The 13609-nt window shown below is 33.0% G+C and overlaps 1 protein-coding gene across 4 annotated transcripts in view; it reads right to left on the minus strand.

Moving 5' to 3' along the window:
• Positions 1–462: 462 nt before the first annotated feature.
• LOC106034987 (cadherin-7) overlaps positions 463–13609 on the minus strand; it is a 90412-nt gene continuing 77265 nt past the window's right edge. For 2 of the 4 annotated variants that reach the window (XM_048080906.2, XM_048080905.2), the window contains 3 exons: positions 12838–12955; positions 10608–10859; positions 463–3096 (listed from right to left, as the gene is read on the minus strand). In XM_048080906.2, coding sequence (XP_047936863.1) covers positions 2603–3096; positions 10608–10859; positions 12838–12955 — 864 coding nt within the window. In that variant the 3' untranslated portion in view covers positions 463–2602. Of the gene's footprint in view, positions 3097–10607; positions 10860–11503; positions 11553–12837; positions 12956–13609 lie in introns of those variants that run through there. The other 2 variants (XM_048080909.2, XM_066992754.1) reach the window with 2 other exon arrangements.

Consider the following 13609-nt stretch of genomic DNA (forward strand, 5'->3'; position numbering starts at 1 on the left):
TGCTGAAATAATTGTTAATATGTAAGCATATGTAGTGTAATAAAAATTTACTAGATTATATTAGAACTGTGCAACAGCAAACAAATATATGCAGGATTTTTTATGGCATTAGAATGAAACATTTCTTTTCACAGAAAACACGTACATAAAACTAATGCAGTTGAGCTATGGGGAGGGGGTTTTCTTTGTTTGTTTGCTTGTTTTTGGTTTTGTTTGTTTTTCACAGAAATATACCATAGGAAAGCAAGAAAATTGTGTTTACTCTAAACCACATTTAAATCTCCTTTGAGTGTTATGTGCTAAAATCAGCATCTTTTGACACCTTAGTCTTCCCACAAACAAAAAGTAGATTAATCAAAAACTGTTCTCCTGACACCTTGCTGATCTAATACCCCATTAACTCCCGCAGTATTTTTCACTCTCATTGAACTACAAATGTGGATCATTCTCTCTCTCTCTCTCTTTTTTTTTTTATTTTATTATTTTTTATTGAAAATCTTACAGGTATGACTAAAAGTCATGGGCAATATCTTTCAGTTCCATTACAAAATCTGTCATATATATATATACATATATATATATTTAGTACAACTAGAAGCAAATCTACTCAATTATGAATCAATGATTGTCTACCAAAGTGTAACTCAAAATTAAACATCCATGTTGCAGATGATTAAAATCATTTTGCTTTTCTCTGATGAAGCTGAAGGCCACTTTCACATAGTTAATTGATAATGCTGGGCTGCAAAAATTACAAAGCCTTAATGGTAATTTCCCTTCTCCCAGCCTTGTGTCACCCATACATTTCAGTACAAGGATCTTTCTTTCAGAAATAAGTACTTCTGGAGTGAACATCATTCTCTATGTAGTACCTTCTATTCACAGATAAAATCCTACAAACAATTCTGAATGACTCTCAGTAATTGCTGGCAAGTCAAATCATTGTAAGTTAGGTACAAGCAAAAGAGTTTGTAGGAGCATAGTCTAATTTAGAAACTCATCTACAGATTATCTAGAACAAAAGGATCTGAAATAATACTTAAAAACACTACTTTACTTGATTATATGCCTTATTATCTAATAATAAATCATGAAAGATGAAGTATAAATAGTCAGAATAATAAAAAAGTTCTCTTATTCTAAGAAATCCTACTTCAAAACCATACAGTATTTTAAGCAACAGCAGTTGTCTTTCTGTTTTGGCACTCCTGAACCAGTGTAGAAATTATGTGTACTGAGTTAACATCTTTGGGGAAAATACATATGTGCAGAAAGATCTAAAGATGGTTTCTGGAATTAATAGCATTACATTGCTTAACATAAGAAAGAAATTTAAGAGTCTTTTACTGTGATTCATCATCAGCAAAAGATAATGGGAGGGGGAAAAGCAGGGTGTTTAAAGTCTTTGAAGCATACAGGATATTTGACCTTGAAAATTATATCTTGCATTAAAGACACTCCCAGCTACTCTGTAGTCTTCTTTCAAGAACTGCAATGTACAAATATTTTATTTGAATGTCTCAGACATTGTAGTGGCTCAGAAGAACAACTGTGTGTCCTTGCGGCTGCTCTCAGTTCTGAGAGATGAATGGTGGGCTCAATTGCTTTACTGTAATTTCTCTATTTCCACGCTTCATTTATCTGAGACTGGAGAAAAATCAGCATGTTCTGACAAGTCTAATACCATGAGGCAGTAAAATGGACCTGAATTTAGTGGAGATTAGAGCTCCAAAATAAATATAACGCTTTATGTAAAAATAATAATAAAAAAGGATAAATTCTCCTGTACAAATCAGAAGAGATAATAAAAAAATAACAAATAGATAGCAACATCTTTTCTATACCTACATGGGCATCACAAAACTTTTCAACCTTGAGGATACCACTCTGTATTTCTCATTTTATGTGGTCTGTAAACTACATCAGTAAGTTGATGACAAACATGGAGTTTCTTAGAACAAATTGTAATATATATCTCTTTATATATATATTCATAATGTTACCCAGGAATTTACAGAGACTTTCAGTTAAATTAATTTGAAAACAAACAGGGACAAACAAAAAATGATCTGGGTTTTTGTTTGTTTTATTTTCTGTACTTCTGGTTTTGGCTTAGCAAGCTGCATGCAGCATTATAAAGAAAATTTGCTAAAAGGCCTACATTTGCAAATACTATATATTGTCATACTGTACTGAATTATGTTTGTTAATTTGCTTCTTCTTACACTTATATCAAAGACTTTGTGTTCTAGATATAGCAATACTGTAAAGGCATCTACAGAGTGTAATTGACTCATTGAGGTCACAGTGCATAACATACTCTCAAAAGTGAGTTGCCTCTGAAGGTATCTTATGGTTGCTATCTATTTGAACGTGTCTGAGCATTTCATTTTATTAAAAATGCCTCAGATGATCATATGCTATGTGGTCAGTGCAATCCCTAGGACAAGTTTAATGAAGATATGTTCCAACAAGGCAAAAAGAAAAAAAAGAAAAAAAAAAAGATTCAAAATGGAGAACTATTTACAACTTTCTTCTGTCTGTAAGGTTAAGTTTTTTATTTTAGTATACTTCAGTGCGTTTTCAGAGAAGGGTTCCAAGGCTATGAGTATAAGCAGTCTGGTCCAGTCCCATACATATCCGCAAGCCTTTTAAAGCGAGGGCCCCAGTCACTGAGGTAATCGTAGTTCTGGTCAGAGTTTGAGCTGATCGAATCTAAGGAGCTGAGCGACTCTGCAACTGAGCCATTCCCCTCAAAAGCATATGTCTGCAGGGAGTCATAGGGTGGTGCGCAGGGGTCCACATCAGCTTCTTTTAGTCTCTCCCAGATAAATTCCCTAAAAATTACATTATCTGGGATGCTTTTAAAAGTTGGTCTGCTCAAGAACTGAATCTCAGGTGTCACGTCCCTCCTGGTCTTGGTGTCTCGGATGATGTTGAGATTTCTCAAGGCAGCCATGTCAAAAGCCTCAGTGTCTTCTTCTCCACCACCCTCATCATCATACCTGACAATGTTCTCTCTGATGTCTCTCTCTTCATCAAAAATGAGGGGTTCTTTTTTCCGTCGCCTCATGGTGACAATCAGCAAGACAAGAACTGGAATGCAAAAAGACTGAAGTTTTAGCAATGCTAAAATTTGATCATATTTTCGTAGTGGTCGAAACACTCATTAATTTATATGGTAAAGACACAAGGAGTAGCAGGTAATTTATAGAGTTAGATTTCAAATCTAGCAGGTTATAAAATGGCTTTTAAAACATGAGCTTTTTAGATGTTAAAGAATCTATTTCCAAAGCCATTGTGAATTAATGTTTTCATCTCTAATTCTATATCCTATGCTATCTGTTAAATGTAAATTTTAGGACTGTTTCAGTCTGAGTGTTACAATCTCATAGCTATGAAATAAAAATAATTTATTTTTTAAAAAAGAGCTTTTCCTGAACACTTAATCGCCCAAGCGGTAAAAGCACATTTGCAAAGTAACTGAACAGAATTTAATGACCACAGTTTGGGAAGTCACTGAATTAAAGTATATGGCCAATCTCTGCTGGGAAACAAACAAACAAACAAAAACAAACAAACAAACAAACAAACAAAAAATCTTCCTAGATTGGGGAAGACTGAATTGTTAAGCAATGTGTAACATAAGACTGTTTCAGCTCATGGATTAAAAGAATGTATAAGAATGCACTTTCCTTTTAAGTGCAAAGCACTGTACTTCAGACTTATGAATTACTTCTAGTGAGAAATTCTAGGACTGAAATTTGCTGGATCAGCCAGTGCTAGAAAAGGTAATCATTTTAGAACTATAATCCTTAAATTTTCCATCAGGTTGAAAGCTAAAATTAAATGTCAGTGACAGCTAAAAGAACTGAGAGAAACAAACTCAAGACTCATCTTTTTCAAATACAGATTTGGTAGAGAAACACCATTACTGATACACAAATTATGGAACCAGTAATATGAATATTGCGCCCATATGTGGGACATGATGAAATGTGAGTCATACCCCTACAAAGTGATTAATATTATCCTGTAACATCTGGATAACATTTGCTGAGTTAATGATAATCCTAGAAAAGAGCAGGCATCTCTACGACTGTAAAAATAATGGTACATTGAAAAGTAAGTATCATTCCACATTCAATTGATCATTCCATATAACATTAAGTATATTTTTAATGTTAAGAATATATTATTTTTTATATTCAAATATCTAAGGTTTGGCATTGTTACTTACAGTACTTTGATATGCCTACTAAATTCCATATACATTTCTGAAAAGGAAAAACTGGTTCAGATAAAATTAAGATTGATTAGGCTGTCTAGGCCGTCTCAGAAATGTCCTCCATAAATTGAATAATATAGAATATTGTTGAAAGCCTTTCTTTTCAAGGAGGAATTTTTAAAATCATTATCAATCTAGTTATCGTGAGACATGACTTATTATGGGGATCACTTGGTTAGAATTAAACCAGTCTTTCAGAGACTATACATGTAGAAAACTGTCATATTTCCACAGATATTATCGTAATTTCCTTTGGAGTAATGTTTGTTTAAAAGTAAAACTGGAACAAGTTAATTTTTTCCCTTTTTAAAATATATTAATATATTACAAAAATATTTTTAATTTATTTATAGTAACTATGAGGCACAGGTCCAATGATCCATCTATTAACAGATGTCCTATGACTTTATACCACTTCAGCATCATCATAACTATTCCACTTTTTTTTTCCCCCTGGCATCTCACTGAATCATGTCTTGTGTACTGAATTTAGGAGCCACTGGTTTGGGGCACTTTGCTTTCAACAACATTTACATAAGTAGTTTGACAATGTAGGATTTTGAACTTTTAAGTGGCTTTTATGAAATTTCAAAACATTTTGATGATTGTATAATACAAATTAAGTTGTAAATTATACAACAGATAACGTAAAATTATCATCGTATAGACAACAGTTCTATTCCACTCTTACTGTTTTTCCTTATTATAAAAGGTATTTTTAAGTGAAAGAAAAATTAGGTTGCTGACAGTACTAAAATATATTTAAGTCAAGATTGCTATTGATTTCTCTTTTTTGAGCATTTTTAAAATTTACTTACACATTTTTTATTGCCAAGTAAGTAAGCAGATAATCATTTCGTTTAATCAAGTGCACATGTGTTTTCACACCACTGTCACTCTTAACAGACTTCATTTTCAAAGTTAAATACCTTTAATAAGTGAAAAATATGAAGCTCAGTAGGTAGGTCTGCCTGAAGGTGCAATAAAGTCAAGATGCAATGAGTGTTTTATGTAGTATTCCTTGTACATCACATCCCTGCTTGAAGTCAAGAAAAATATGGAGTCTTTCTAAAGGTTAAACCTTTTAGCATGTAGATGGCTTTATGAGATTATTAATTTCTATCTGTTCCAGCAGCTATGAACAATAATGTTTAACCTCTAAATGAACAAAGCTTTAGCTGTATTTCAGCAACTGCAGAGATGAATACAAGTGCAAACCAAATTACACTGGTAACTAAATCAAGTGAAAATGATTTATAAAGCTTATCCATTTCTCATTGTCATTTTTCCCCCTACATTTATCACAAAAGCAGAGATCAAGTCAGTGACTGTCTGAACATCTAGAGAATGCAATATCATAGAGGAGAAATAAAACACAGTGAAAAAGCTTTAGGAACACATGTATTTTACATTTTGGCCATCAGCTCTATACCAGTACACTGAACTGATGCCAAGATGATGAAATGCCAACACTGATTTTGTATGTGATTTAAAAAATAAATAAATAAATAAATATTTTTAAACTAATAATTATGAGTGAATAACTAAAACTAGTAGAGAAACATCTAAACTAACTTTTTGTTCTGGTTTACCAGAATTGTTGGAACTGTTGATTTTGTTTAACAGGTACAACAGCTGACAGAACCTGGGCATTTGTATTTATATTATCTGTGATAAAATGTAATTTTATCTTTGTGTTGGTATAACTACAATCATAGTATCAGTAGTTTCAGTTCACTTAAATCAGTTTTTAAGCTAATGCCCTTGAATGCAAGAAAAGTTTTTTGTTTGTTACAGTGCAGTGTGCTTTGTGGAATTATTATCAAATTTCCACTTTAGTGTGATCTGGCAAAAAGTCAGGTTTAGGTTACCTGTGCTTCTCTGTTTTAGCATTAAAATTTCTGTTTGTACTCAGGGCAACTACAGTGTCAAAGTAAAGAAGCCATAATAGCTCTCAAAAAAAATTGAAGGAGAAGCCTACACTCAGAAACAGGAAGAGCTGTAAAGGGACAGAGCTAAATCACAATCGTTATCATACTCTGTACATACTTCACTCTGAAGCCTGGCATTTACTATAGCAATAAGCCATGTCAGCTACAAATGAATATACCATTGCTTTATGCCTTAGGTGTATCATGAGTTATAAAGCTGAAGATTGGAGACACTTAACCATCTGAGAAGCACACTAACCTGTTTAGTTACACATTGCAGTTGCTAGTACAGTCAGAAGAGATTTGAGAATACAGAGGCCAAGACTCAGGAAACGTGTATTTAATTTCCAGTTAACAAGTTTCATGTATAACTGTTGCTTAATCAGTTTACATTGCTATTTGCAAAGTGATTGTGACCTTTGAATGCCCGGACTGAGTAACGTTAGTAGGCTCTATAATTTTCAGAAAATAGGTTCTGCATTGCGTAGTCAGCCACCTTTTAAATGACTCAATTTGAATTACCTCTAAATTGAAACAATTATTGATTTATCATTTTTCAGCTGTAAGACCCAGTCCATACATACAACATTGTCCCATACCATATCCATTTTACCCATTTAGAGAATAAGATCCTTATGACTAGTATTGTTTCTTCCTGTTTAAGAGTCACAAAATTACATGTGCTGATTTTATTAGGCTTTTGTAAGTAATATGTTAATAATAACTTACTTGTTCCTTAATTGAAAGCAAGTAATGATTTAAATCTGTATTTTGAAAGGTAATCAACCTATCATTAACTTGTAAAATCTAAAGCCAGATTAAGAGGAGGTTTGCTACATTGTTAGTGAGAAAAATGGTGGGGCTAATAAATTATATTCAGAAATACGGAAGATAAAAATAATGAAAGAGAATATGTCAATCTAGCTTTCTATTGTTTCAATACAAAGAAAATCTTTAACCTCTCAAATATGATTGGGTTATTTACAGGTGAATATTCTTTTTGTATGTATGATTTTATATATACATTTTATGCTAAACACTTGTTACAAAAGCAGTTATTTTGTCTGGAAGATGCTAACTGAAAAACAAATTACCTTGAATTAAATTACCATATAATTTTAAAAGGAGGTAAAAGTTCCTTTTTACTTCTCTAAAAATTATGTGCGGTCTAAAATGAATACAAACTAACTTTTCATATGCTTTTTATAGAATAAATTGCAAGCACTTTTATTTTTTTTTTTATTTTTTTTTTTCTTTAAAACACAGCCTCACTGCAGAGTGAATAATTATAAAGGTTTTGGGGTATTAACAAAGTACTGGAGCTTGAATGTGGAATAAAATTTAGAATTTAATCTCCATCATTCAATCTAAGAAGGAGAAAAAAATGGTAAAATGTTTATGACTTTTAAGATTATTTAACTTTGAAAAAAAAAATTAGCTATTCCACGTTATATGTGATTATAATAAACTGGTATAATGTAGTAATTTTTTTCCTTCTTACCATCACTGAAAACATTGTGCTTGTCTAAAATTGATCAGTTGTTTAAGTAAAAATAATAACACTAAGAAATCCCACTGAGACAATCCGAGTCTTCTTTGAGACAAATGGTTATTTATTAGGCAAAGGGATGTGCAGGGAGGAATGAATGTCAAAGCATATCATACTAACTTTAAGCAGATAAGAGTTTGTTGCAATTTCAAGATATTACAACCAGAATGTATTCATTCATGATAATTATGCAAATCTCATCTCTCCTCTGCTTTGCAACTGAAACTTACGTTGAGATGACATTGATGAATGTGACTAGATTTGCAGTGTATTTTAAAATTTAATCAGAAAAAAAAAAAAAAATTTGATCCAGTAACCTGTTTCCTCTGATAAACCCTTACACGAAAATGTACATTGCTTGGTCCCTGGAACCACTTGCTCACAGTTTAAACTTATTTTTTATGCAGCACTAGTTGATCTTCATTATTTTATTTGTTTGTTTGGTGTTTTTTGTTTGCTTGTGGTTTTTTTGTTTGTTTCTTTGCTTTCCTTGGGAATTAATGTAAAAAGAAAATTCCTAGCATTATTGCCATTCAGCTGATCCAGCAACTGCCTTCTGGGATGAAATAAGAGAAGAAGAAAGGCTCTGGAACAAGACAAGCAACACTTGATTAGTGTTTCACTGGTCATCAGTGACGCTTTGATACCTCTACTTTATGAAGACTGACACCTGACCAGGAATAAAACAGCTGCAGGATCCAGCACCTTAGTGCAGGACTCAAAGCCAAGTTTAGCACAGAAACACAGACTAAACAGTGCCTTCAACTCTGAACTGTATCCAAAAGGAAAAGTTTAGGAAGGAAATGATGAGATCACATAGAAATATCTACTTGGACAAACAAGAGTAACACATTCAGATAGCTAAATTTGAAGTCCAGTTCTTTGACAACTAAAATCAATGGTGAGGTGGTTGTCTGCCAGATTCATTTGGAGTGCACAACCCGTTATTTAAACACTATGTTCACATAGTTTATCCTCAGTTCTTTACCAAATGCTTGTTCAGCACAATCCAGAAGTGACTGGGATAAAATCTCAGGTTACCTGATTTATTGGTTGTGTTTGAGCTGTGCTACACTGAGTGGAATAAGCAAGTTACTCTCTGGCACAATGCTGTGTCTCCACTGAGCACTCTTCTTCAACACATATGGTTCATATTTCTCAAAAGCTCATGCCCAGGCCAACCTGACTTTTAGCTACAGTAGTTTCTTATGCATTATTCAGAAATTCCCTTGATTATATATAACAGAAATGGTGACATTTCAGTTTGGGTTTAAGTTAATTGCTATCGTTACAGAATTCTTAAATACATTGAACCAATGCTTTCAACAGGTGATTTTCCATTAATGTCAATGCCAGTTGCTACAAGAGAAAAGCCTAACATTATATGTTTCTTTGAACTCTACTATTTACCTGCATGTGCAAATAAAGTTCATTTGGGAATAGATATGGACTAGAAATATTGCTAGAAGAAAATGTATTAAAAATGTTGATTAGAATTTTTGATGATCATTCACTTGTATTTCTCCTTAAGCCTTGGTCTTTACACATGTTGAATGAGATTAAACAACCTTATGTTTTTAGCTCTTTTTTTTTTTTTTTTTTTTGGTCAAAAAGCTGAAAAACTCGGGAAATGTCTCCTCCTATACACAGACATTGAGTAAATTGTTTGGGTTCATTGCAGAAGCAGTGATTTTTCTTATTCTCTAAATGCAGTAAAAGAGGATTCCTTTTTCTGAGTCCTTTGGAATTGTTTGTAGCAGAAGAAACATTTCCTACTAATGGCTTACAGTGAGGTGAATCAGTCAATGAGAAGTCTCCCATATGTGGATAAAATACTGGCATGAACAAAAATGCAGACAAAAATCTTTTGATTTGATTTATGCAAATTACTTGGATAGCAGTGACAGATAAATCACCACTGGGATTATACAAATTTGAGGAGACTTCAGTCTTCTCCTTCCCCTTAGGCTGATATGTGCAGCCAAGGAATAGACGAATCTCTCCAGTGATAACACTCGTGAGAATTCTTATGTGCTGAATCGGGACCTTTTTACAGTAGATCTTTCTGACAATAAGTAAAATTGCACCTCTGCTTATCTGCATCCCACAGATGCAAGGATAATCCTTCATCTTTATTCCCTGATTTGGCCCTGTGTAGTATCATCTAGGCATTTTGTTTCAGGACTTGTCATGGAATGAAAAATGCTAACCAAACTAAGCTCTTGACACTGTTCTGCTGTTCACAAGCTGGTTGATCCCCTTGTCTTCTATCTAGCTGTGGTTACACTGCACAACATAAAATCCAAGAGAGACACCAGTTGCAGGAGTAACAAAAGATCCTTCTGTAGAAGATGTTCAATTAAATAAGATGATTCTAATCAGTAAATTATATCTGTTGTATTTCCTGAGTATCTTTTGTTCTCTACAAATCAATTTTTAAAAAAAGTTACATCTCTGAAAAGAACACACACTGATTAAAAAGTAAGTAATCTGGAAATAACTGGCTTTTATACTAAACTAGAGAAATACTCCCATAAACTGCATTGTTTATCTTTTAAATATTGAATTTGTTGTAAATAATCTTTTTTCTTCTAATATTATTTCATATGTATCTCTGGAGGCAACTTAAATTAGAAAGTATCTGATCTTGAAAATCACAGAATGAAGGTTTTTGTGGCTCATGATACAAAATGCTGTTCTGCCTGGAATGTGATTAATTTAGTGATTAAAAATGAATAAATAAAATAGTGTGTGTATATCTATACATATTTTTTTATTTTTTCTTTTGCTAATTACAATGCATTGCACTGAAAATAATTGTAACAGGAAGAAGACTTACCCAGAAGCGTTAAGACACAAGCCAGTATTGCTATCAGGGCTCCAGTGCTAAGTCCTGCAGGCAATATGTATGCTTCTGCATTGCATGTCTGAGCAATACCATCTGCATCACAGTCACAGACTCTGATGGTGAGTGTATTAGTGCTACTTAGTGAAGGTGACCCACTGTCCACAATGAATATTGGCAAATAAAAAACAGATTGTTCCTGTCTTCGGAAACCATTTCTTCTGGTTAATACTGTTGCGGTGTTATCTAGATAAAGGAATAAAAAGATAAATGTAAAATACTTGGCCTTTTAAGAATATAAGTCTATAAGAAATACAGCCTTTCTCTCAGAAGACTTTAGAAACACATTGTATTATTTCAATGAGCTTATATTGGTCATATATTCCTTAATCTGCAGAGGTAGGATTGGCTGAGAATTCACGTTCAACTAAACAAAAATATTCCTGTTGTCCATGAAAAACTATTTCAAAATTGCAGAGGTCTATTTGTTTTTAGTATGCTCAGAGTTCCACAGTCTCAATATATAGCTAAAGAAAAAAAAAAAAAAACACTTCAGTAATCAGTTTAAGTATTTATATTCATGTTTCAGGTCTAATTTCCAAGGATCTATTTCAATTATTCACAGATATAGAGAGCATGGAATAAGAGAATATATTAATACGTGAGTAGGTTCTGAACACCAATTAATGATTTTTTTTGAAATGTAAAAATAACCTCTTGGAGCACAAATACATGTAATTGCATGTATAACAAAGATGTGTTTGTTTTCAGTCTCAGCTGAGAGTCAGCAAGTTGGCTAATATAATCAATCTAAAACATGTGCTTCAACGTTGCTCTCATTTGTGTGACTAAAATGTCCATGTGTTCCAGAAAATATGTGCAAAACTCACTGTGTTCAATACAGGTTGACCGCTCCTGAGAAGTAGGGAGATACATCTCCTAGAAATGTATAGAAAAGGTTGGTCGGTCGGTCTGTCTAGCTATCATCTAGCTATTATCTATCTGTCTAACTATAGACAGATTCATTGATAATCCAGTATAGGTATCTTATTGTGTCATCTAATATGACCTATCTAGCAAAAAAATACAAACATTTCCTCATATAGCACCATGTGAAATATGTCTAAAGCTAAATAACATCAGAAGAGGCAACTGGTTCTGTCTCATAACTCCATTGATTTTACTGGCATTGCAATGGTCTGTTATCACCCTTTGCAAACTGTAAGTTCTCTGGAAGATGGACTGTCTTCTTACTGAGTACTTTGCAGTACTTGTAACAGCATCAGATTTCTGAACAGTCTTATTCTAATGCATTTTTATTATTTTGATCACTATTTACAATTTTTAGTTTCAAATTGTATGCCTGTGTGAGAGGTCTTTATTAGGTCTCATGTACTTAGTGAGTGTTGTTCAAGGTCTTTCTGTACAAACAGTACATCTTAGTCCACCATATGCTTCTTTCTTCTTATAAATAATGATCGCTTTGTAACTCTGGATAATACTGATACATAAAAGAGCAATGCAAGGGTAAGATGGTGTCTATTTAGTTCTACTTGCCTCAGCTAACAGCTAAACAGTGAAACTAATAAGAACACTAATTAGAAGCATGTTCTCAGATATTTAACTAATAAAAACGTGATGTCAACAGGAGTCTTTTAATAAGTGTTTGGGGGAATAATACTAAGAAGTCAGTGTAAATGCTTCTGTTTTCAAAATCATTCCTCAGGAGGTAGTATACTTATTGAAAAGGTGCATAAAACAAAACAAAACAAAAATAACAAAAAATGAACAAACAAATAAAAACAAACAAACAAAAAAATGTGCACTTATTTTTTATGCCCTGAGTTGAATTAATAAAATATTGATTCATGGACATTTTTCAGTTATTGCTCCAAAGTATAATCTATTTTGGATTAAAACCAAACCAAACCAAACCAAACCAAACCAAACAAATCAATAAATACAAGGGGAAAATGTGAAAAGACTGCCTTCTGGAAAGAAAAAATAAAAAAGAAGCTACTGTTTGGCTCAAGACTTTAAATGATTCAGACACCAGCTTTACTCCCTTGACAGACCATCTACAGATAAAATCACTTTTGAAGCTGATTGCACTTTAATTTACATCCTTACCAATGTTTATGTAGGTCATACTCAGCATGATATATTCAAAATGAAAGGTGTTGGTTGTCAATATTTACCCCCCCCCCCCCAAAAGGTTATCTACCTTTGTTGTCCTGAAGTGTAAAATTGTGGTTATTTGCTGCCTCTGCTGTTAAACTGAAGTAGAACTGATGGCCGTTCGGTGGGTCATCTTTATCAATTGCACTGATTTTCTGTATGACCTGTTTTGAAATACATTGAGGTTTCATTATATGAAATAAGAAGAAGCACAAATACATACACGTTGCATAACTCCTCTGTTACATATCAAAGTATCAATCCTCTCATGGGTCCTGCTCATATATTATTATTGTTTTTTAATTTTCTGAACTCCCAAGCATGTAGAGACACTATTACATGTAAAATGTGACTCTTTTCCTTACTTTCCCTGTATCTGAACTTTATTTACCAAAAGCAATTCTCTGCAGTGCCTATGAGAGAGTTAGGTCCTGTCATGCACCAGCGCTTGAAGTATAAACTGCACAGCAGCGGAAGAATCATATCTTCCAGATGGCTATAATATGGCCCTCTTATTGTTAGTTACCTGTTGCTGTGATCAGTGTTGAACTGTAATCTTTTGCAAAGGAGAGATTATGCTTATGAGCACTCAGTTACTTTTTTATGAAAAAAAAAGAAAGAAAGAAAGAAAAAGAAATAGTATGAAAAGGAAAAATCCAAGTCCCAAGTATATTAATATATTCTTTTTTTTTTTTCAAATTTATTTTGTAAAATTCTGTCAAAACTTGTCTCTAAAGGAAAGATTTCAAAATTGCTTACAATTCATAATGGAAAGAATAGTAAAGGTGACAGTTCTGACTGGATCACAGGGACAAGAA

The sequence above is a fragment of the Anser cygnoides genome, chromosome 2 (genome assembly GCF_040182565.1).
Source record: "Anser cygnoides isolate HZ-2024a breed goose chromosome 2, Taihu_goose_T2T_genome, whole genome shotgun sequence".
NCBI lineage: Eukaryota > Metazoa > Chordata > Aves > Anseriformes > Anatidae > Anser > Anser cygnoides.